Source organism: Oculina patagonica, chromosome 6, assembly GCF_052425735.1.
Source record: "Oculina patagonica isolate OP01 chromosome 6, crgOcupat, whole genome shotgun sequence".
Lineage (NCBI taxonomy): Eukaryota > Metazoa > Cnidaria > Anthozoa > Scleractinia > Oculinidae > Oculina > Oculina patagonica.
The window spans coordinates 23,065,540-23,089,730 of NC_135763.1; the positions used below are offsets into that span (position 1 = coordinate 23,065,540).

General features: G+C 38.5%; 3 protein-coding genes and 1 pseudogene across 4 annotated transcripts; 2 read left to right on the plus strand and 2 right to left on the minus strand.

Moving 5' to 3' along the window:
* Positions 1–16: 16 nt before the first annotated feature.
* On the minus strand, positions 17–4,345 carry LOC144657176 (uncharacterized). The gene is made up of 8 exons (XM_078517489.1): positions 3,856–4,345; positions 3,462–3,678; positions 2,567–2,653; positions 2,199–2,277; positions 1,400–1,543; positions 748–846; positions 449–510; positions 17–248 (listed from the first exon to the last, which is right to left on the minus strand). Exons 1-8 carry the CDS (start codon positions 3,913–3,915, stop codon positions 211–213), a joined length of 786 nt encoding a protein of 261 aa, XP_078373615.1. The 5' UTR covers positions 3,916–4,345; the 3' UTR covers positions 17–210.
* Positions 4,346–4,445: 100 nt separating this feature from the next.
* Positions 4,446–11,775, plus strand: LOC144657179 (triosephosphate isomerase-like). Its single transcript, XM_078517491.1, has 7 exons — positions 4,446–4,656; positions 5,471–5,594; positions 6,920–7,004; positions 8,622–8,754; positions 9,355–9,440; positions 10,028–10,115; positions 11,518–11,775. Exons 1-7 carry the CDS (start codon positions 4,548–4,550, stop codon positions 11,634–11,636), a joined length of 744 nt encoding a protein of 247 aa, XP_078373617.1. The 5' UTR covers positions 4,446–4,547; the 3' UTR covers positions 11,637–11,775.
* A 91-nt stretch (positions 11,776–11,866) lies between these two features.
* LOC144657135 (uncharacterized) lies at positions 11,867–17,504 on the plus strand (annotated as a pseudogene).
* Positions 17,505–17,562: 58 nt separating this feature from the next.
* Positions 17,563–24,187, minus strand: LOC144657182 (uncharacterized). 2 transcript variants are annotated; one of them, XM_078517496.1, is made up of 8 exons: positions 23,726–24,187; positions 22,362–22,441; positions 21,995–22,114; positions 21,424–21,552; positions 20,841–20,966; positions 19,176–19,298; positions 18,584–18,694; positions 17,563–17,751 (listed from the first exon to the last, which is right to left on the minus strand). In XM_078517496.1, the coding sequence occupies exons 2-8, from the start codon at positions 22,435–22,437 to the stop codon at positions 17,747–17,749; spliced, it is 690 nt and encodes a 229-aa protein (XP_078373622.1). In that variant the 5' UTR covers positions 22,438–22,441; positions 23,726–24,187; the 3' UTR covers positions 17,563–17,746. The 2 variants fall into 2 exon arrangements, with proteins under 2 accessions (XP_078373622.1, XP_078373621.1); XM_078517495.1 differs by having other exon boundaries at positions 20,841–20,969; positions 23,726–24,185.
* Positions 24,188–24,191: the final 4 nt, after the last annotated feature.

The window sequence follows — 24,191 nt, forward strand, 5'->3', positions numbered from 1 at the left end:
ATACACACAGTGGAGGTAGTTTTATTTGTAATTGTATTATCAACTTTGTTTTTCAGTCCTGTCGACTTGTTTTTCAATTCTTTTTTATTGGTGGGATCTAAGCACCTAGTAGATTCATTCCTAATATTCTTACATTGCATTACATAAACTGACATACAATCGAAAGACACATACAGTTAACTTTCTCTGACTAACAAACATTATTTCTAATTAAAGTGTCCGTGTTCTTTTTATTTCGCCAGGGAAGCCTGTAAAGAGAATAATAGAACAGTATATAGTAAGACAAGCTTTGAAGTAAATTTCATTTAAAGGAGGTCGTAACTTACAATATGTTTACTCATACATATATCCACTAAGGTTGCTGCTCGCGTGATTCTCAACAGTCTTAAAACAGATCAACATCTCATCAACAACGGGAAGACAACTGAAGGTAGTTAGTCTACCTTACCTGTCAGTTTGGCCAGTTCTTTAAAGTCACTCGTGACTCGCAGCTTGGTTCTGACCTCCGTACTAGAAAAATAATCCCAAATAAAGTCAGTGTTAAACGCTTTAGAATTGTCTACTGTACTACAAAAAGTGAATCGATAATAGACAGTAGCATTTCCATATCTAATTTTTTTCCATTTCAACGCGTAGGGCAAAACTTCTAAACACAAAAGGTTTTGAAAAACCCCAACAGGGCGTCGACTGAAAGCGTTTGCTTATCTCCCTTCTTATTTACCAAGATATCGCAATGATTCCTCTCACCTGAAGCTAAAACGGCTGTTGATTGGTTGCTCGTCGAGTATAACTTGGATATACCACGACGGTTGGTATAAAACAACTCGTAAGAGCTGTTCTCCAAACCTGTGATGTAAAAGAGACCCTTATCAGAACAATACGGAAACTTAATGGTGTTGATTTTTTAACGACAATTTGCAAGTTTTAGCATTTTTAATATTAGAATAATTTTTTTTTTTAATTTAATGTATAGCATCTCCATTCAGTGATTCTCTACTGCTTTTTCAGTATCGACACTCAACTGCTCAAATAAAAGTATATTCATACACTCATTTATTTCCCCTTAAACAGAAAATTTACCACAATAATACTTTCAAGAATTGTTCTTCGCAAAAAATCAAATTCTTACAAAATGTGGCTTAGGTTTGACTCCTCTCCACAGATTGCGAGTTTCTAATCGGCTATTTATGTGCAACTCTTTAAATTTAAATTTCTTATCAGAATAATGTCATTTCCGCCGTGCGCTAATGATGCTCACCTTTCTATCAGCCAATTTTACTCAGACTGTTGGGGGCTGAACCCTTCCACTTGTCCCCCTCCCCCACCTCCGCAGTTTCTACGAACGATACCCATCTGTTTAGCATTAATAGTCATTAAACTTTGGAAACATTCAACCTACCGAGAACAAATCTTGCCTAGGACATCTATTCCCCAGGCTGGGGGGTCTGGTAGGTAGGTTGTTTTGTTTTCTTTGTTCTTGTACACCATGATAAATGGTTCGTCACAGTCGCTCAGCACCGAAGCGATAGCTTCCGGGATACAGCTGTGTTCACAGAAGAAAAGAAACAATTATAAATTATAACATCAACTCAGTAAAAAGTAAACGTAGTACATCAATAACATATATATTATGCTTGTCTCTGAGAATTTTTGTAGTTTTAAAACAGTTTATCTTTCAAGTCTTCAGTCTTTTCGCCACTTTAGAGACGAGAGAAATCTGGAGGGAATCACTTGTGGGACCGTGAACAAAACCAGCCCAAAAGATGAGAAGCCATATTGTCCCCTGTAACGGTCCCACAAGCGACTGCTAGACGAGACTCGCACCAGATTTCTATTCGTTTTTAAAGTGGCTTATACACATGCCTGTAAAGGTAAAGCAAACGAGACTATCGACTACAACTTCACATCATAGAACGTATGATTTGATCTTACTCGTTACCAGTAACCTGCTAATATACAAAAGGGTGCAAAAGAGAAAATGGGAGGGTGACTTTCCTTTTTCTTCCCATCAACCGTTCACCTCATTTACAACTCGTTCCCAGTTTTCGGATATCATTTAAAATTTAAAAGACTAAAAAGTGCAGCAGAAACAAGTCTGCAGTAAAACAAGGATAAGAATATTTTTGAGCCTATACTTAGAGTTTAATGAAAGCAGTAGCTTTATTCTCCTTATCCACAACAACGAAAAAGAAACTTACTTGAGGCTCATGTCTTGAACAGTGCTGTTAAAAAGTGAACTATTTAAAGTAAATAAATGAAAACCATATTCGTGATAACCTGTAAAAAATAAAAAGAGAAATATTAGAAAAATATATATCAGGAGTCATAATCAGTATTTTTTTTCTTAGATACGCGTTCGCAGGACTAAAGGTAGTCTGTTGATGTCTTTTTTCTTTCAAAGCGTTTATTTATTTATTTATTTTTTATTAATGCATTTTTTGCATTTCAAAGCGTTTATACGAAGAATGTCAAATGGCAAAAAAAGAGAACACATAAGAAGATACATGCCTCCCGTATAACCCGACAGAAAAAAAATTGGTAGTTTTGTTTTTAGAATGAGTAATACCTTGGTAGTCAAGACAAGCTGGTAAAACAACATGCCTTTCCTTGCTTTCTTGATTGCAACTGGTCTCTCTGAATTTGTTAGTGTAGGCTGTTAGAAAGGGAATAAAAACAATAATGTATAAGGTAAGCAATAGAAACCTCAAGTACTTGAAGAGTTTATTTTGTTTTGGGATGTTTGTTTTTCTCTTTTTTGCGGGGAAGGTACTAGGAAAATATCGGACTTCGGTCTTTCTGTACGGACCTCTGTATAGACCTCTGTACGGACCTCGTTGCACTCGACTCGATGTTCTTATACGACTCTCGCGCTAGGTGAATATCAATCTCGTACCTCGAAAGTTTCGTTACAGAATCAATTATGATTGGTTTTGAAAACAACAAACATGGCTGGAAGTAAAACACTAAAGAGCTCGTTGAGCCATGTTTTTGAAAGCTAGGCATGCGCAAAAACGGGACTTCCACTTCCCTGGATCGCTCGTTTTTCGACCGCTGGTCAAAGGGAAAATGAATTTATTTTTTAGAGTTTGAAACAGCGATTATCTAACTGCACTGTCTTACTGACGAATTTGAATGAGACTGTGAGCAAGCATACGGCTTTACCGCTCGCGCGCGTGACACAAAGGTGAGCCAGCGAGTAGGCTGAGCAGCGCGCTTACTTATGATTTCCATAACAACCGCTTACTGGACTATAAACATTGCGCATTATTATTTGTTCTCGACTAAATAAAATGGATAATTAATTAACTAATCAGATAATAATACACTGAAGCATGGGACCGCAAACGAAAATGCTGCTGGTTTACTTAGGATCTGTGTAAAAATCTAATCAGGTCGAGACAGCTGTCCACGGTTAAATCATTCGGGTAATGTAAATAAACCTGACTGAAAACTTAACTTACCTAATTCAGGAATGCTGTCCTCGTGACAGTCTTTAGCCCCGATTAGCCACGCTAAAATACTCGGGGCAACATCCGGAGTGTATTTGTTCCAATCTGCTGTGTAATTGTTATTGGGCGTGGCAGGTCGTTCGCTGGGTGTTGGATAATTGACATCACGCGTTGAGCTGTATATAACCTTCGGCGGCGTTGAAATTGTGAAATTCTTGGTCCTTGAACCCTGAAGAAAAAAGTACAAGTTAATCTTGAGTGATTATTGCTTCGACTTGTGTAAAAGCAAACTTTTTTTAGAAATTAAACATGTCGGTCAGCTTTTTACTATCCGCGAATTGAACACGCGCAATTTTTTCTCGGTTCAGTGCTGTTTTTTTTTTGTGTGCATTGCAATGGAACTCACCTTTTTCCTCCTAAAGATTCGTGGAACACGAACTTTATTGCGGCTAAAAGCACAACCCATCTTTTGAAACTGACGCAAATAACTGTAATAACGATAAAATAGAAATCCGAAATGAAACTGACTGATTTCGCTACGAAAATCTTGCGTTAAAACGTTCAACACGTTTATGACGTAATAGCGCGTGCGCCAGTGACCCTGACGAAGGGAGCTGATTGGCTGCACTAGCTTTCAAGTTTGAGGGAACAGCAACCACTTTTCCTTGCATTTACTGTGAACTGTCTCTTGGACAGACACCTCCAAAACAAAATGCCAAACGCTTCTTTGAAATTAAGCACGCCAAAACATGTCTTTATTCCCGCAGTGGTTTGAAAAATCTGCGTGGTGTGGTCATCTACATTTTAAAGTCGGTACCCTCTTTGGGAGAATTCTTTCTTAATGAATTCTGAATCCAGAGCATAGCCCAATGGACTTTTAGGGAGAAATTATGTAAGGGCAGTCCTGAGCCGGCCAATTCCGAGTACCGGGTAGCAATTCCGGCCGTGAAGCTGCCGCGATGGGAAGCTGGTGTCTAATCTGAGCCCGCGCTCAGAGGCAGCGTAACCACTAGACCCTTGAGAGAAAACCGGTCCACGTCCGTCCGTCGAGTTGTCGATCTTTTTCGAGCGATCTGCACCTTTGCACAGCAATCCACAATGGAAAGAAAGTTTTTTGTGGGTGGTAACTGGAAGATGAACGGGAGTAAAGCAAAAATAGATGAAATTTTAAAGAATCTGGCTGGAGGCGATCTGACTCCGTCCACAGGTTTGTTCTGCCATGGAGCCCCGGGCATCGAGCACATCCTTGTGCAAATTTAAAGCTAAAGATATTTTACTAGCTAATGAAAGTTAACATGTAACCCATAAAAGTGAACAAAAGTTACCAAATTCCCAAATAGCGTAGAAGTTCTAAAGAAAAAACGATTCAAGCTATTTGAGGGGTTGTAAATGTCAAGTCAAATCAGTGGTCAAATCTGGTGCCGAGAAGTGTCAGATCTAGACGTACTTTATTATTGGTCAAGGTAAAATAATGAACCACCGCTAGGTCCTCAAATTGTGTATAAGTGCGTTGATAATTAACATTTATTCATCATATTAAAACTGGTTTTTAGTGATAAAACTATTTCGTTTCTTTGAGAAACATTTTTAATACCAGTACCCAGGCTCTCTCCCATGGCACGCCCCCTCCCGTCCCCTATCGAATCAGCTTGGTAGATATTAAGATGGCTAAGATGAAACTATTAAATCTGCCAACTAATTGCTGTGTTGCTAGTTTTGTGTTTATTAAGGGGCAATTTTCTTTACCTTTGGTGTATATAGATCAGTTTAAAAATTACGATATGATTATGCAAGCACAAAATAAATATAATTTATAGTTTAAAATCTACATCGATTGCATACAGGTCTGTCCTCAATCTGTGCAGGATATAGAATAGTTGAAAATTCCCTAGTGGTATACGATGATGTGCATGTCTTATGCTTGTGGAAGCATAAAATATGTTAATTTGAAAGGTTTATTTTGGCCACATTAGCCAAGTAAATTTAATATCTTGTGATATTTGCTTGGTTTTGTTATATAGAAGTTGTAGTTGCTCCACCATCCATCTACCTGGATTATGTCTGTGCAGCAATCAAGTCAGACATTGGTGTTTCAGCTCAGAATTGTTACAAAGTTTCCAATGGAGCTTTCACAGGAGAAATTAGGTATAAGATAAAAGTACCATATGGAGCATAATTTTGGCCCGGCAAATATAATCCACCTAGCAGTAGAAGCTTAAATATATTTCATTTTCTGATTATAAACTTAAGCTATTACAAAGAAAAGACACACACTGTATCAGTAGTTTATTTTCACCTTAAGCTTTTTTACTTCATGAAAAATAAGAAAATCAGGTTTTGCATCAGGACATGAAGAATGCCTGAAATTCAAACCTGTAATCTTAAAGTCCACAACAGACTATTAACTTCCAGTCATACTGTAAAACTCTGAAAATAAGGCCTCTGCCCCCCCCCCCCCCAAATAATATACCCCCAAATCTAAAGCACAAATTCCTTCTGAATATGAGCCCTCAAACACAAATTCCTTTTGAAGATGAGCCCTCAGAATATAAAAGCAAAGTAGCTGTTAAAGAAAGAAATAACTTAGCCCCTGATTGTAGGACCTGTTTTTTTTTTATTTCACACTGCAAGAGAATGCTCAGAGCAACTATAGGACTGTTTGGGGGTTTTATATTATGCTTAGAGAGTATAACTATGTAGTATTCTTGTGTGTATCTCTTCCCAAATAGTAATCCATGTAAAACAGTGTTATGCTTTTTTTAAATTTTTTTATAGCTTAACTGAAGATTCTTTTTACCGTGTGAATAAATATTGACTTGACTTGACTTAATCCAACCACCCCCTCCCCCTCCCCCATACCCATACCCATAAAATAGGCGTATCTCAAGGGATGTTGAGCAAAACAAAGCCAAGGGCTCATGTTTTGGAATTTTATGGTATAATTTCACAAACCATGCCACAGAAATGTTTTGACACTTTCTATATCTAGAGACAGAAAAAAACATTCCATCTACTCAGTGGAAGGTGAATTCATGGCAAAGTTGCTTCACCAAACTGAAACAATTTTAAAAAGGCAGTCTTTCATGTTAGCATAAACCCTTATTACTAATCAGCTACCCATTTTTTCCAAATTTTGTCAATCATCAGGTTTCATAATGACAGATCACAGGATTATTTGCCAGTCTAAATTGGCTTTTTGCCATTTAGCTTTGGATTGATGCATTCATGATTTCAATGATGTTAATTTTTTTAGAAAAAGGGAATTCAATTTTGGCACTAGGATACCTTCATGTAGCTTGCTTCCAAGTGTAGAAATGTGCTACAAAATTTACATGTATCCCATTGACAACTGTCAAGCCTAATAATGCAGACGGATTTTTGCCTGTTGCTTTCACTGCTGTGAGTCAAAAGGCAAAAATCTGCATTCACAGGCTAGGTAATGGCTGATTTTGCAAAATGTGTTTTTTTAGCCCTGCCATGATCAAAGATGTTGGCTGTAATTGGGTGATCTTAGGACATTCTGAGAGACGGAATATTTTTAAAGAGAGTGATGAGGTGAGATATTTTAAACCTACATGGCACCCAAAACTTTACTTTTGCTGATACAGGTTCTTGTTGAGGCAGCGGAGCTGAGTGATTAGAGCACTGATCCAGAGGTTGCGGGGTTCCAAATCCTGATCTAACTACTAGCTGGTGTTGTTCTTTGTAGTGCAAAGTTCAACTCTATGGTCTATTTATTATTATTATATAAACTGCAGTGTTTTAGCGAGTGGTAGCAAATCGAGAAAAATGGTATCACACATGTGTGGATAAAAATGATACCCACACATGTGTGATATCATTTTGACCAATCAGCTTGCAGAGTTTGCCATGTTTCAATGCTCAATGGACCAAAGTAAATCGATCTTAAGTCGAAACATCTTCAGATCTTCCTTGGCAATCTTCGGCAATCTTCGGAAAACTTCGGAAATTTTCGGAAAATGTTCGGAATCATTCGCACAACCTTCGGACAACATATCTAAAAATTTTCGGAAATCTTCGGAAAATGGCCGAAAATCTTCGAAAAATCGTAAAAAAAACATCGAAATTAGTAGGTTTATATAATAAAAAGAATAATACATGGTTGCTTGGAGATATGAAATTTATCTTCTCTTGTTTAAATCCAATATCTCACTCGTTCGCTGCGCTCACTCGTGAGCTATCGATTTGAACACTCGAAGATAAATTTCATATCTCCGCGCAACCATTATTATCCTCTATTTAGTTTATTTTAATTTTTGTTTATTTATTTATAAATTCTTGTCCAAAAATGCAAGACATGCAACGACATTCAAAATTGCACTACGTTCAAAATTCACAATAAGACACAAGGGACAGTTAAATTTTGTGTTATGTGGAGGGGTGACGAATAGTTTAATATTTATATACTGTTACTATAAGTTATTCTTCAAAAATGCAAGACATGAAACATTACGCTTCTTGCACTTAATTTTCACTAGTTTTAAAATTTACAAAAAGACACAAGCTGGAGGGGTGTTGTTCAAACAATAATAATGCTTCTGATGGAATTTGTGTCACATTTCATGGGTCTCAAAGTCTAAATGCCTTTTGCAAGGCTAAGAAAGTCTCAGACTGACAGAAAGGATGTTACCGGTAGTTTCCCAGTCCCACAAAGTCTCAGCTTTGCCATCCATCGCCCCCTATGTGAATAATATTTTTTTTCCTAAGGATAAGTTTTAACATGGAAGTCAAAGGCATTATGTTACCATTTGAATACTGACAACTGAATGTTCTGTGCTTAGCATATCAAGTTTTGTTTATCTATATGCTGATGTCCGGTCTCATTCAATTCTAACTGTGAAGGGCATTGAGCTTTGTAAATGCGCTACATAAGCACCTATATCATTCAAGTTATGAATGTGTCTGGAAGAACTTCCCAATTGCATCCATAACTCAATGAATACATGGGCCAATTCTTTTCAATGTTTCAAGACATACAATGGCTACTTCAAATGGCAAGATTGAGACAAACATTATTCTTTGACTAAAGACACTATCCTGAATCAAGTGTATGAACAGTAACACTTTCTCGTTGCATACTGTGATTTAGCTCTTGTGGTTTTTCTTTGTATAAACACTTGTCTAATCTTGTAACCATTTTATTTTCATTAGCTGATTGGCGAGAAGGTGGCCCATGCTTTATCAGAAGGATTGAAAGTGATAGCTTGTATTGGAGAACTGCTATCAGAGAGAGAGGCTGGAAAAACTATGGAGGTTGTGTCAAGACAACTTAAGGCTATTTCTGGTATGTCTGTGGTCTGGCTGTTCCCATAATGCCACTTAAGAGGGGATCCTTTTAACTATGGATCGATCTTGGAGCATTTTGTAATGCTAAATAGTGATTTTTTTTGGGGGGAGGGGGCATGTGCTTTAAAAATATATCCTTGCATGTGCAAAACAAGTGCCGAGTCCCAAACTGATTGTTAGAATTTAAAATCCCTAAAACTCAGAGAAAAGAAGGTAGAGACACTGTAACTTTTTTAAAAATGCGAATTTCATAAAAAAGTGGTACTGATTTATATTTTCAAGTTTATATGCTGTTTGCATTTAAGGGCTTCTTCTGTTCTTGTCACCTGACTTGTCAAATAGGGCCCTGATTTGAAACTGTTGAAGGAATAAGTGCAAAATCTTACCCAATCATATGAGGTCTGGTTTACAGAATATGACAGTTAGAAACCTTCCTTAGCAACAAATTGGTAGTCACCCCCCTTAGTTGTTACTTTGCTGATAAAAGTCACCAATGCAACAACAGTCCTTAACCATAGTTCAAATCATTAAAGACTGTAACTAATGTAGAATTGTTGATCAACTGACCAACACTGCAGATGTTGTTGTTTCTTTGCAGCCAACGTTACAGACTGGAGTAAAGTGGTGATTGCTTATGAACCAGTCTGGGCCATTGGCACTGGAGTTGTGGCCACACCACAGCAGGTAAAAAGAATACCATCCTGCTGACTCACCTGAAATAAAGTTAGGAATGTGCATTGGAATATAGATAACTTGGTTTTAGAAATGTTGCAGACTTTTAATAACACCTGACACTTACATTCCTTACTGATTGATGGGTGCAGCACAAACAACTACTTCAAATCTTATTGAATGCCCAGTCAGTTGATAAGACATAAGATGATTCATGAATCCTTGCTCTACTGAATCAGATAATTCCTTTATATTCTTATAAAGTAATATCTCTTAACAGTCATTTGCTAATTGGGTTCCAAAGTTAGCTCTCTGCAGCTTGTTTTATCAGATATGAACAACAAGGTACTACAACTGCTATGCATCACATAGGACTGATCGAGCACTTTACAATAAATTATAAAAATATTTTTAATAAACCTATAATTTCAGGACAGATACACTTAACCCCCCATAAATATTATTGAAAGTGCTATATTTTAAAAAAATTTATTTAAGAAACATTATAACCAACTGAAAGCATATTATGTATATGTAATATCATGGTGTAGTTTGTTGACATTAAATAGTCAAGATAATATTTGAGTCATTGATTGCAGGCTCAGGAAGTCCATCATCAGCTTAGAGGCTGGCTCAAAGATAATGTGTCAGCAGCTGTTGCTAGTTCAACTAGAATTATCTATGGAGGTAAGCTGTAATACAAGTTAAATATTTAATAATTATCCTGCAAAATCCCTTGGTATATGACCTGATACTTAGCCAATGAGTCCATAGGCTGAGTTGGCTAAAATCACACACTATTCTGCAAAATTGATAATAATAAATTGAGCGGGATGATTTTTTTGATTATTCAACAAATTGTCAAAGAAAAATATTTAAAAGGCTTTGCAAGTTTTAGATGAAACAAAGTATGCCTACTTTCCATAATTTTTTATCTTGTGAACAAATCTCCTTCTCCCTTTCATATACGTATAGGCATGCAATGCGTGCAAAGGATTGTACTTATATAACCGCTCTGCACGTATTGCTCGCCTATGATTCTCAAATTGTCGTTATTAATGACGATGATTTTTTTAACAATGACACGAGCATGGGACAAAGAAGAATTCTGAGTCCCCCACGGGAATCGAACCCATGGCCTCCCAGAGACCGGTTGGGCGTTCTAACCAACTGAGCTACGAGAGACTCGTGGTAAGCCGGGCCATTTACTAGGTTGTTATGTGACACGCGTCCTGCACACTTCTAGGATCTTTCCCGTCGCGGACTCAGAAGTTTTCTTTGTCCCATGCTCATGTCTGTTGAAGAATTTATTAAAACTGATTTACCATCTTTATTTTTTACTTCAAACTTGATGATGTCGACATTGCTGATCCTAGCAGTATGCAGGACGAGTGGCCAACCTAGTAAATGGCCCAGCTCACCACAAGTCTCTCAGTTTGTTAAAGCGCCCAACCGGTATCTGGGAGGCCATGGTTTCGATTCCCGTCGGGAACTTGTCCCATGCTCGTGTCATTGTTGAAAAATTCATTTTAATTATTTATCACCGAGCTTAAAATTCACCATCTTTATTATTTACTTGACGTTATGGGTTTTCACAAATATGCAGCGTTTGTTTACCCTTGATCGCGGCTTCGCCACTCTCTCGACGATCGCGGCTTCGCCGCTCTTTGTCACCGCAAAAAAAAAAACCCTCTGGAACCCACGGTAGCGTTTGTTGTACATGTAGGAGACTACGTGCCCTGTCAACACAAATGCGTCTTCTTCGATGCTTTTTTAGTCGATGCGTTTCCATGTTCGTAAACGTCTATCGTTTCTCGAAACACATTCATTTTAAAACGCTGTTCAGAGTGGAGAAACGCAGCCCTATCGTTTCGGTGTGTACGGCGAAAACAGGGTCTTGAAAACGCTGCCTTTTCGATAATATCAGTGTTGATGATAGGCGAAAGCGCATCGACGAAAACGCATTACTGCATGGACGGGGTCTGAAATTATTAAAAAAAATTGCCAAAAAATAGACAAATGAGGACTGCTGAGGTATAAGCTGCAAAACAACAGAAAACAACGTGGTTTTTGCTTCATTTTTAAACAGGTTCTGTGAATGCCAAGAACTGTCAAGAGTTAGCAAAAGAAGGTGATGTCGACGGCTTTCTTGTTGGAGGTGCATCTCTGAAACCCGAGTTTGTTCAGATTATCAATGCTAGGTTGTGATCTGGTGTAGGTTTAGACTTAAGATCTAGTTATTTTAAAGAGTTGCAAAAGCATCGTTAAAAATTAAAGGAAATAATATGGTAGACAAAGAGAAGAGCCTGTAGCCTGTTTTAACAATTAAACTAAAAATATTCTGTTAGTTGGTTTGTTTCTTGTTATGTTATGAGATTGATGTGTCAGTTTTGCAAGAATAGTTATTGCTTGTCGTGTCAGGCAGGGATTGGGGGGGGGGGGGGGGAGTTTACTGAAGTTCTTAATGTCTGCGTTCTCGTGCATGGAACGTAACCAAAAAACTTTTCCATGTTACTATATTCCAGCTAGATTTCCCTTGTGTTCTTAAAAGTCAAAAAGATCAAAAAGATTCTTTATTTCTCTTGTTACATTAATCTGTAAAGTTGCTTAACAAAAAAGTCCAAGAAGTGAACTTTGTTTGCATGTTAGCAATCGGGATGTTTATCAATGGGAATGCCACATCTTTTCCCTGCTTTCCACCCAATTCCAAAACCAAATAAAAAGAAGCCTCTCTGACCTCTTGAGAAGAAGCCCCATCTTTAAGGACCTTCAAGGTCCAACTTTTGCAACTTTTTGGGGTCTTCGTTTTATTAATGAGATCATTTATAAATGAATGGCCAAGAATGCAATATCCTGCACGCGTTTCTATTGTTTATTGGCGTAACAAACCACTTAAAATGTTGGAAGAACACAGTTTGTAACTGCTCCACGAAAGTTAGTAGACACCAATCTACGGCTTGTAACTTACGATCTGTTCCCGTGTTCTCCCACCTTCCCGCGTGATTTCCTGTGCCAATTTACCATAGAAATACGTTGACTGTTGCTTTGTTAGGGTAATTTTCTAAAAACAAACTACACTCTTTTTTTTCTATAAGAATCTTGTTTATAAGAATATCGAGGCTGAAATTTGTGAATTTTTAAGAATATCTTAAGAATAAACCTGAGGCTGATGTTTTTGAAAAGAATATAATTTTGAGTTGAAAATTTGTAAATACAATATAATTAATTATGTTTTTAGTTGAAACAAAATCAGGTGTTTTCATTTCCTTCATTGCATCATTGTAGCCCTGTGAGGAATGCTTTGTTTTTAAAAAGCCAAACCGCCAAGTGTTATCTGACGCGACATCTTGATCTTGCTGGCTGCAAGGAGCGATGCAACACTTGCACAATGTAACACGATACATGCAGATCTGGACACCAAACACTTGTAATTGATTAACCAATACTTGCTAAAACGGACATGTCAAACGGTATTTTCTAAGAATCTTCATAAGAATATTTTCAGCCTAAAATCGGCAGAAAAATAAGAATACTCAGCCTGAGTCGGAAAAACTGTATTCTTATAAAAAAAAAAAGAGTGTAAGGGCGGTCCCATGCGACCGCAAAACTGTCTCGTTAACGCTTCTCCATTGTTTTATAGAAATGTCAGAAATCAATGCCCGAAGCAAATGAAACTGCTTTCTTTATTATTAAAGTGAAAATATATACCGATGTTGATCATTTCTTGCTTTCTCTGGTGGAGAACAGTTGTAATGGCATTCTTTAGCAATCACTATTTTACAATCTCGTAAATTTGGTTTTTACCATCTTCTTTCTCACGGCACTTTGCGTTTTCAAGTAATTTTTTATGAATTTATAAATATCAAGAATTGAAACGACAAAAAAAGGAAAAAAGCATTTCACAAACAAATAAAAAGCCCTCAGAACGTGATACAAATGTTTCGTCCTTCATAAGGTTGTGTCAAGCTACACGTTCCCAGAAAAGTAAATTCACCTTACATTCGTAATGTTTGGTTGCATATTTATTATGCAAATTAGTTCTTTTGTTGTCGTTTAGTCCATATTCGCCGCGTGGTCAAAATATAAACAAATCGAAAGTTCGAAGCACAACGATTACAGTAAGTTTAGTTCGTCCGCCGGTTTTAAACGATCTTATGGCTTCTCCGGTAAATAACATTGATCATATTTTCAGCAAAGAGTCGAACTGCCCTATTTGCTTGGAAGAATACATTGAGCCAAAGGTTTTACCTTGCCTCCATAACATTTGCAAGAAGTGTCTGAAAGAATTACTGCATCATCACACCATAAGCTTTCGATGTCCGATATGTAGAGCTGTTTGTCCTGTACCAGACCGAGGAGTCGAGGGTTTTCCTACGAATGATTATTTAGCGCGTTTAATTCGAGAGTCGCCGGCCAAGAAAGTAATTCAAGAGATACGGCAAGCGGTGAAGGATTGCAGCGAAAAATTAGCGATCGTACGAAGAATCTACGACGAAGCTCGCATTGACGTGGAACGGCAAGGAGAAATGATGAAACGAAAGATTCAGGAAGATTTTGAAAATCTCGTGGAGGTTTTGCGCAAACAAGAAGAAGCTCTGTGCATTGAAGTCGATAGTTTAGTCGAGAAAGAAGAAAAGAAACATCCAGCGTGTTTTCTGGCTTTACAAACGGAAACATTATTGACTCATGTGGAAAGTTCTTTAAAATTGAGAGACGCTTTGGACGTAGCGAACGATAAAGATCATTTGATGAATAGAATCAGAGATGCAAATGTTGCATGTACGAAACTAAGCCATTTACATTCTGCCGAGACTGAAAAGCCAAAGGCTTTGTTCGAGTTTGTGGGGAACAAAGAAGTACTTCAATGTGTTAGTGGAAACATGTTTGGAGCGGTGGGCCTCAAAGGACAATTAACATCTCCAAACACGATAATTAATTCACCTGCTCCAGATGACTTGGAAAGCCTTGAAGTTCTCAAACCTGGAACAAGATTTCATTCGCTAAATATTCCGCAGCCTTTGAGGCGAAAATTTCAGCCATTTGCAGTGGCTATGAACGATGAAGGTACCATTGCAGTCAGCGATCAGGGGAACCACACTGTGCTACTGTATAGCAAGCAAGGAGAGTTTTTGGCGCGTATTGGCGGACGAGGATCAAAAGATGGAAGTCTTGAATCGCCAACTGGTGTGACATTTTTAACGCGACATTTAATCGCTATTGCCGATGGCTGCTTGTTTGGCAATCCTGCACGAATTCAAGCGTTTGATAGTTCAGGTCGGTTCACACGCAATCTTGTCAAATTAACATCGAATTCTTACTGGTTCACACGGCTTTCAACCGTAAATAACGAGCAAATGTTAGTCACGTGTACACCCGTAATGCCGGGCCATGAACCGTGTATCAAAGTCTACAACACAAGCGGAGAAGAACTGCTTTGCTTTGGAACCAGTCTCTCTGGAAAACTGTTACACCCCACCAAAGCTGTCTTACACAACAATGAGTTCTTTGTGTCAGACGTAGACAAGAAGAACAATCGTGTATGGTGAGCGTGTTTGACCAGCAAGGAAAGTACCTGAGAGCGTTTGGTGAGTGTATGTTGAAGAAAGATCCTAACGAACATGCATTTTATCCGCTGGTGATAGCACTGGATCAGACTGACTACAGAGTGCTGGCATACAGTGGACTGTATAAACTGGTTCGTTGTTATTTGCCTAATGGTTCACTGGAGTCTTACTACAGTACACTGCCTGGAATTACTGATATGGCGGTGACGGGTGATGGCAGAGTGTTCGTTGTTTGTGGAGGAACTGGCGAGTTTCCTCACAGTGTTCAAGTCATTTTTCATTACTAACAACCAACACCAAGCGGGACTGGCATCTTTTGCTTGTTGGACGAATTTCTTGCCAGCATTCTTATATGACGTTATTCAATTTTTTTTTTATATATCGATTGGAAAAATTTTATTTAAAGTTAGACTTTCTTTTTTTTTTTCAATTTTTTATCCTTTAATTTTACATAGTTCACAGAAAAATCCATTGCGAAATCTAAGCTTAATAATGAAACGGGCTTCTTTCTTCATCATTTCTAAATGGACAATTTTATCTTTTAGAGTTGTAGCCAGTAGTATTTCAAAAATGATATTCACTTAGACTGAAGTAAATATTGGAAATTTTAATAACATTTTCACGCCTTCAGATCCGAGAGCTCATTTCATATTCGAAAGGTGTAGTTCAAAGTCAGGTAGAAAATACCGAACAACTAGAATTTTTTTACACAGATTACAAAATTTGCTTAACCGAGTTTATCTTTTTTGCCGAAGAATATCTGGCAACGCTTTCTTTAGTCCAACTAACTGAGATGGTGAACACTTTTTCACTTGCTGTAAAACGCAAAAGTTCACTGTGGATGTAAAGAATGAAATCGAGGGGCGCCGTGAGTAGCGGAACTTCCGGTTCGTACCGTTTATATCTGAAGCTCTACTGTAATCGTACGATACTTCTTGGACCAACGCTAGCAGCGGTACAAAACAATAGGCTAAAAGCGGAATTGAGTGAAATTTTATATCTTTCGTAATACGTTTTGACTTCATTTGATTGAAAGCAAAACGAGACAGTAGACAAAATATTTGTGAATGCTCGAGTTAGATTTTAGCCCGTCTACTAGCCTTCATAAAACCATATTTTAGGTCATTTAACGCTTCTTGCTATTTTTACTGTTCTGGAGATATTTAAAGATATAGAATAAGCAGACTCACCAATAGATTATTTAATGTTTTGGAGTGACTAGCGACTGTAAGTAAGTGATAGAAAATTCAGTAATTTTATATTATATGATGTAATCTTTTGATCGAGAAACCTTTTTAGGCAATGTAAAGCGTGAAGGACTTTCAGTTTTATTTTCTTATTACATTTTTAATTCACTGAATGGATTTCTCTCAGGGGTGAATGATTCACCCCTGAGAGTGGAGTTCTTTAGTTTTATGGTTGATGGAACTTTTACTTACTTTTAACGTTTTCGTTTGTTGTCAATTAAACTGATTAAAAAAGATATATACAAAGCAGCGTGTTTGTGCACTGCGGATGCGCCATCCGGTGCAAAATTGGCACTGACAGTGTTCTAGTGCATTAAACAATTCAAACCTATGGTGTATTAAGTTAGGTCGAGAAAACAACATTTTCGATTCGTCCACAAAGCTCGTCGTTTCTCTCAGCCGGAAGGGCCTTGGCAGAAGACAATTATATCTCGTACTTAGGCTTCGTCGGCCAAGAAGCCTGCGTAGCAGTCAAGCGTAGCAGGCATGTGCGAAAAAGCCACGCGAGGAGAAGAAGTTCCTGACCTTCTCGAACCTTTCGCGTTTCCCAAATGCGCGCTCAAAAATTACACAGTCACTTGCTACGCGGGCTACCGGGTAAGACACACAATGGCTTTGGGATGAGAATGAGGAAACAAGTGCCAGTTGACTTTGCCCGCGTCTTCGTCATGGAAGTTGCCAGGCAACCTGAAGATTTCGTATTGCGTCATGGCGGTGTGAAGATTTTCCAGTAACTGCACTCGCGGGTGCTCGCCTCGGGGTTTTTTTTTATTGGACTATAAAAAAAGGAAAGTGTTTCAAGCAGTTTCAACGTCTTCTCACTAGAAGTGGCACTTGCATTCCCGATTGAAGTTTAGACTGTGTAACTAGAGATCGAGGTTCCTCTAGAGGACCACTTCAGAGCCGTATGCTGAAAATGGGAGCCCTGCAGCTTTGACGGTCGTATTCCCTGTTGCTAAACCATGCATATGTTGTGGGCTAAATTTGTCTTCGGCTAAAAAAATTTTAAACTAGTTTGATTTTTTATTTTTCATTGCCTCATATTCATTGGCATAATATGAAACAAAAGGAATATAAAAATCAAACTAGCTTGAAATATTTTGAACTAAAGGTGAATTTGAGCCACAACACATACATGCACAGCGATACCCACAAAAACTTCTCTCGAAAGAGATTTGATACAAGTTGCAAAAAGGAGAAGAGATATGACCCTGGGAACTGCAGGAGATATGACTCTGAAAACTTATGCGAATGGACGGTAAGGGGAAGCTATTTTCCCGCCTCTTTCTTGCTGAATTCTTTTATGCCACAGTAAACAACTGGTGTTTTTAAATGTTTTTTTTTTATTATTCAAGCACAGAAAATAAATCAACGTTAAAACTCAAGTTCACCCACACGTCAGTTTCTCTATAGACCCATCTATGACCTCTATGTTTGCTTGCCGGGATTAAATGTGTGTTCGGTTTTTCTTTCATGTCATCAGTCTCTTTTTAGGGTTGTCAGGCTTCTATTCTGAAGTCAAAAGAAAAAGTAACACTGGAGAAGACATCAAAAGTATAGTTATTTGCAAAATTACAAGATTACAATAAAGGGAGTTTCAACCTTTTTTTCCAAGTTTTGAGAAACGTTTTCTGAACAGAGATTGTAGACTTACTACTGCACTAAACTTGTCATTCAGTCTGATAAGGGACATTATTAAAAACTAGCAATGGTATATTGCAATTCCTGCGTTTTGATTGGTTAACAGGCAATTATATATGAGCTCATATACCATTGAACCAAATATGGTAGCTGAAACGCGTCAACGAAAACAGCTGGGGAGGTAAAATATTGCAATTCTTTGAGCGTTTTTAATAAAACAATTATTCCACTCGCGCTTGTTGAATATGAGATCGTTAAAAGCCAACTCGGCGCATCTACCATCTCATATCCAACGCGCGCTCGTGAAATAATTGTTAAATATTCCCGAAATAAAATGCCTTTACAATTTCCAGCTATAAGCTGCACAAAATACTTTATTTTTATAACTATGTCCGCCGTGAACCCCTCATATTAGCGACCTTCAGATTGGACTACGAGTACGACATTGAGTACGAGTACGAGTTTTCAAACCAAATTCGTGTGCCTCCTATAATCACTTATCACAACAATCTTATCCCTAACGTTTATTTATGTGTTAGTCAGCAACAGAGAAGAGTTATATTTTGGGGGATACAATTGTGTCGAAATTCCAAAGTCGTACTCATACTCGATCTCGTACTCGTAGTCAAATCTGAAGGTCGCTATTGTTTGACGTAGACCTACATCTACATTTGACTACTAACAAAATCAATGAAATACATACCTTGACAGATCTTGCAGCTCTTTTGGCAGTAAAACTTCATGTAATCCGGATTTTTTTTACACTCACCGTTTTCAGCCCAATAGGAGCAAAATTCGTGTTTGTCAATGCAAGCTGCAAGTAACATGATGAAAAGGATTTTAAAAAAATTCTCTCCGTAGCTTGCGGGACTGTCTTCGTTTCTGAGTTTCGGCAGCCAAGCTGCGGGGAGAAGAATGAGTAACCCTTACCTGCAGAGATCCCCGCCACCTAAACCTACTACACGAAAAATAGCTCGCTTTGAAAAAAGGGAGATAGCCTAGGGCGTTATTGGCCGGGAAAGGGCTTATGGTTTATTTGGGATGGGAGACAATGAAAAAGTATGGCGGAAACGACCTCCATATTTCTATTTTTTCCCATAATCGCTCCCACAGCCACTTCGACTCTAAGCTATCATATTCTAAAGAGCCAAAGAAAACTTATAAAGCCCCAGAAAAAAAATGTAAATTATGTTGCGCCTGGGGTTTTGACCGAGACCTCTTAATCCCCCTCTACGGGCAAGTGGTGATTGAGGTAATATAAGAAATTAATGTATTAAAACTTATTGACAGCTCACCTTCACATCTAGTGCAGCTCTTTTGACAGAATTTCTTCATGTAGGTTTGCTTTGAACGACAGTCACCGTTAAAAGCCAGATATGTGCAGCGGTCGTTCTTGTCTTCACATGCCGAAGATTTCTCTGTGAAACAAAGCAAACACACCAGAACACAGTCAGGCAGTTTTTTTCAGCCAATCAGGTTAATTAATTTTACCTGTGCCAAGTAATCATGAATGTTTTTTTTTGCTGTTTTTTCGTACATGGTTTTAGTCATTTGGGTTTTACAACGCGATTGAAAAAAATGAACTTTAAATTCAAGCTAAACCGTGAAATAACGGAGTTACAGTTCTTAAATTTTGTTTTTATACCGTTAGTTAAGGGGACTAGGACGTGTAGGCCCGTTAAAATAAAGCACAACTCATAAAAATATACAGCGATAATTCACACTACTGTCTAAGAAGAGATTTGTTATCAATTTCCTTTGACCGCACAAAGACAATTAGAATTCCCACGTCAACCAAATAAACCGGCTACCTAACAAAATACAGTCAGCTCTCGCCTTGCGGACACTCGCTATTACGGACAAAATCCATATCCCTGGCGAAAAAGAGGTTTGACTGGAAATGACTCCCGCTATTACGGACTTTCGCTATAACGGACAGTTAACGACGCCCCGAGCGTGTCCGCTATAACGAGAGTTGACTGTATAGAAGGACAAAAGTAACAGAGAAAATTCTCCCGCAAGCAAAAATTAAATAAATAAATAAACGAATAAACAAAAAGCTATGCATACCATGTCTTTTTAAAATACTCTCATAACCTCACCCCCTCCTCCCCCACAACAACCTGCATAATTTAAATAGTGTCTAATATCATACACGAGCCGAATATTAATAGTCCGGCGGCACTCGAAATTTTAGTTGAATGTGCAGAGATACTGGCACAGAAGTCACCAACAGAATTCAGATATGGCAGCCGCACCGGCCGCTTTTCCCACAGACGGTTATCGCCCCGAACCATTGCAACACGGAAGATGTCCCGTACCGGGATACCACACCACCCCAACAGCCGCCACTGATCCGCCCTGATTCCGATTTTTCCCGTCAAACCGCCCAAAATACTGCAAGTACAAAATGTGGAAAATTGCTTCTAAGGACAACATTGCATCCACCGTACGCACCCACCACCTCAAATATCGCAAAGTTTGAGCGTTTGAGAAGCGCCAGAGGAGCGCCCCCCCGTGGAAGGAATCAAGATTTTTTTCGACACAATGCAGGACGCGCGCTCCGCCCGCGACGCGGACGAGCGGAGGGGAGGGGGCTCAAAATCCTAGCGAAAAAAATAACAATAAAAGGTAAAATACAAGAAGAAACTCGTGGGGAAGGGGAGGGGGCCCCCGGGAATTCATTGCTATTTACTAGCTGAAAATAGGAAATTGGCGTGCACTAATCAAGAACTATATGTATATGAATGCTTGTAATCCCGCAAAGTTTGATGCTTGTATCAAAAATCGCACAATTCAGGAGCTAAGCCGCCGGACTATAAAGCGCCCCCCCAAAAGGTAAATACCACAACAAAATCACCCCTACAAAAAAATAAAGAATGTTTATAACCAAAGACAATACTAAAACCGCTAGATGAATTGGTACATAAACTTCTTAACTTTTCAACTTGTTTTCCCACCTCCACACATGAAGCAGCTTTTTCTGCATTTAACCAACATGTACTCGGCGTTCTTCAAACAGTCTCCATTGCTTGCAAGGGAGGAGCATTTCTCGTCTTTGTCTTGACACTCGGCATCTTCTCGTCCTGCTATGAAGAGATTAAGACAGAATCCGGCAGGACTTCGAGTATTAATTGGACCAAATTATGCACCAAAATTATTTAAATTTTATTACAAACTTCTGTGTTAATGTTTTTAATATGTCATCAAAAGAAATCCTTTCAAACAACAGCGAACAATATCGCATAAAAGGTGATTTTACCTATAATTTCACATGGTTCTTGTGAATCTTTGAAATTCATTTTCTCAGGCTCTGATCATGATAACAAATTGTTGTTGGTGTTATTACGGATAGTTACTTACATCTTTGGGTTTTTAAAGTGGTAGAAAATAACGCAATAGGAATTAAATTATTCTGAAACGCGATTCTCGTCCAAGTAAAATTAATATTACTGGATTTCCTGATAGATTCAGTCTTAATTCAGTTTAAAATCGCATACGCATAGCCTCCGTTTACACTACACTGGAATGTCCGGCACTCACCTCCACACAAGTTACAGCTGTATTTACAGTTCACCAACATGTAGGCAGCACTTTTCTTGCACTGTCCAGCATAGGCCCAGTACGCGCAGTGCTTGTGCTGGTCTGCACAGACAGGACGCTTGAATGTTCCTGAGGAAAACAACTGACAAGTTACCTCCAGTACAAATCTTGTCTTTGTTCGTCACGTAATCTTTCCTCCGTGACAAGCCAAAAGTATCTGGTTACTGGTTGCTAAAGAAAGTACGTCAAACAAATATCGTGTATTTAATCAGTCTCTTTCTTCTAGTTACCTATTTGCTTGACAATATACTGGTGTAGCAAGGAGAAACTTGATACTTACTAGCAGTTAAGAGTTACTAAGCTACTCTGGCTATAAACGGTCTATTTCATGGCTATATATTTGGACACTCTTGTAAAAGACAGTGTTTGGTGGTGGTGAGTAGGGGGGATTGGTGCACAATAAAACAAGCAGTCGTGACTTACGTGTTTAAGTATTTCGCATACATTTAATCAACTGGTATAAGTGTATAGAATAAGAAAAACAAAATATAAATCTCGTTCGTAAACTCACCTTGACACGAGTTACATGTCACGCCGCAGTGCACAGTCATCCATGCCGAGTATTGTGCGCATGCGCCAGTCAGGGCCAGATAGGTGCAGTTCTGAAAGCGATCTTCACACTGCTGAAGAACTAAAACAACAAAATAAAACTAAATGACATGGTAAGAAACGGCGTTGTTGTCTTTCATTACTTCTCCACGGCCTTGAAAAAGGGTGATAGGTGCATAACTTGGCGAAGACGCCTAGCCCACTAAAATAACGAGAAAGCTTTCACAAGGGACAACTAGAAATAAGCAAAGACCTTACTTTTCCTTGCGCTTTTCGGACAGGCTGTCATTATGGGTAAGAAAATAATTCGATACATTTAAATCACTTACTGCTGGGGTCTGTAGGCTTTGATACAGAGAGACAAAACAAAGACATCAACACACAGGCTGTTAACAGCGCCTTCATCTTTCTGAAAATACAAAAAACCGACCCATCAATCAAAACCCAGTTGTTCAAAGAGTGGATAAATCGGATAAACCGGATAAAATCGCTGTCCATCAGTTCAATGTTGATCAAACAAGACGCTTTCCACTGGATAGTGATTTATTTAGTGGATTCGAAGTGGGTAGCGTTATCCATCCTTTGAACAACGGGGCCTGAAAGGGAAATAAAGGCACATAGGGACTTTGTGTGGTCTAGTTCTGCCTGTTGTGACAATCGTAATTGTCTAACAGGATTCGAACTGAGCTGGATTCAAACTTTGGTTTTCACTCTTGAGATTTATGCAGACGAGTCACAGACCAAATTGAAAAAGCTGAATCAAACTTAGTACTGAAAAACTATGTGACACATGATACCTCTCTTGTATCTCATTGTTCCCTAATGGGTAACATTGCTTATTGCATTTACCCTACCTCACATCACAGGCAGCATAATCCCTCTCAGGACAAAGGCATAAAGCAGCAGTGTAGTAATAACTCTCATCTATACCCTAATCACGTTGCGTGAAAAACTCCGTGATCCATTAAAAATTCAAGAGAAGAGCTCTATTTGAGCCTGCTACTGGTAATTTTTTAAAAGACAAAAAAGGTTCGTCTAGAGATTAGGCTTGCCGTGCTTTGCAGCCCAACCGATATGCATGTTTGCGCTGCTTTTGTTGCTCCCACCTTTCTGAAACGACTGGAATTTTTCACGGTGAATTGCTATTACTCAGCAGCATCTCACACAGGGGTCATTACCGTCTGGTGTTTAGTTTCTCGAATGCTTTATTTCCAAACTACGCAGTTTTTAATGCGTTTGCGTCAACCTATAGGTAGATCTCAGTTTTTTTTATTCCGCCGGTTCTATAACAAAATTGTTCAAGAGTGGTTAAGATGTATAAATCTCGGGCACAGAATTAGCTTAACCAAAAAATCTCGGTCTCGAATTCTGAAACTAGGGTCTCGGCGTCTCGCAAACTCTCGGATTGAACATTCTGTGCCCCTAGCTATCTAAGTTATAGCCTCAGTAATTTAAGTAACAGTAAGGGTTGGCTGATTTACCATTTTGGAGATAATTTGGGAGTAAGAAACATTGCCTGACATTCCCTTTACAAGTAACAGCTTTAGAGAGAAGCGCTACCTGTGAAGAAAAGGTCATAGAGAGGGTTTGAGTGTCCAGTATTTGTTCCTACAACACGGTAAACAATATTTAGTTTCACTGATAATATGAGGTCTTTTTATGAAAAAGATACTACAGCAAAGCCATGCCTTACCTTTTGAAATCTGAATAAGAAGACAATGATCTTGCTCAGTGAAGTCAACTCGCTCCTATGATAGTGAATTACTCTAACAGGATGTAACAGCAGTATCGCAGAGCATCACATAATAAACGGCTTATGTTACCAGAATTGGAATCTAACATATTTTGTCTCATCTGGATCAAAAATTTATCACAGGAAGCTTGTAAACAGGGAGTAGAATATCGAACCAGAATGCCTCAAATTTATTGTCCTGATAAAAAATATAATAAAAAGCACTTTGAAAATGAACGGGGCACTGAACGAGGCTAATGAACGGAGGCTAATCTGAAATCTATCTTCAGCAATGCCGATAATGCGTTATTGCGACCTTAATTTCGGGCTGAAATATTCATTACTTAACTGTAGCAAAACTTTGGCATTAGCTACAGAGGCTACTGTTCCTTAAGCAGGCTATAAAAAGTACGTCGGCTACCGTAAA

Coding starts and splice junctions, on each gene's coding strand:
- LOC144657179 (XM_078517491.1), top strand. CDS start 4,548: ATGGAAAGAAAGTTTTTTGTGGGTGGTAACTGGAAGATGAACGGGAGT. Junction 5,595..6,919: donor GCTTTCACAGGAGAAATTAG/GTATAAGATAAA, acceptor GTGTTTTTTTAG/CCCTGCCATGATCAAAGATG. Junction 8,755..9,354: donor ACAACTTAAGGCTATTTCTG/GTATGTCTGTGG, acceptor GTTTCTTTGCAG/CCAACGTTACAGACTGGAGT.
- LOC144657176 (XM_078517489.1), bottom strand. CDS start 3,915: ATGGGTTGTGCTTTTAGCCGCAATAAAGTTCGTGTTCCACGAATCTTT. Junction 847..1,399: donor CTAGGCAAGATTTGTTCTCG/GTAGGTTGAATG, acceptor TTTACATCACAG/GTTTGGAGAACAGCTCTTAC. Junction 249..448: donor AGAACTGGCCAAACTGACAG/GTAAGGTAGACT, acceptor TTCTCTTTACAG/GCTTCCCTGGCGAAATAAAA.
- LOC144657182 (XM_078517495.1), bottom strand. CDS start 22,437: ATGAAGGCGCTGTTAACAGCCTGTGTGTTGATGTCTTTGTTTTGTCTC. Junction 22,115..22,361: donor AAAGCCTACAGACCCCAGCA/GTAAGTGATTTA, acceptor TTGTTGTTTTAG/TTCTTCAGCAGTGTGAAGAT. Junction 19,299..20,840: donor AAGCTGCTTCATGTGTGGAG/GTGGGAAAACAA, acceptor TTTGTTTCACAG/AGAAATCTTCGGCATGTGAA.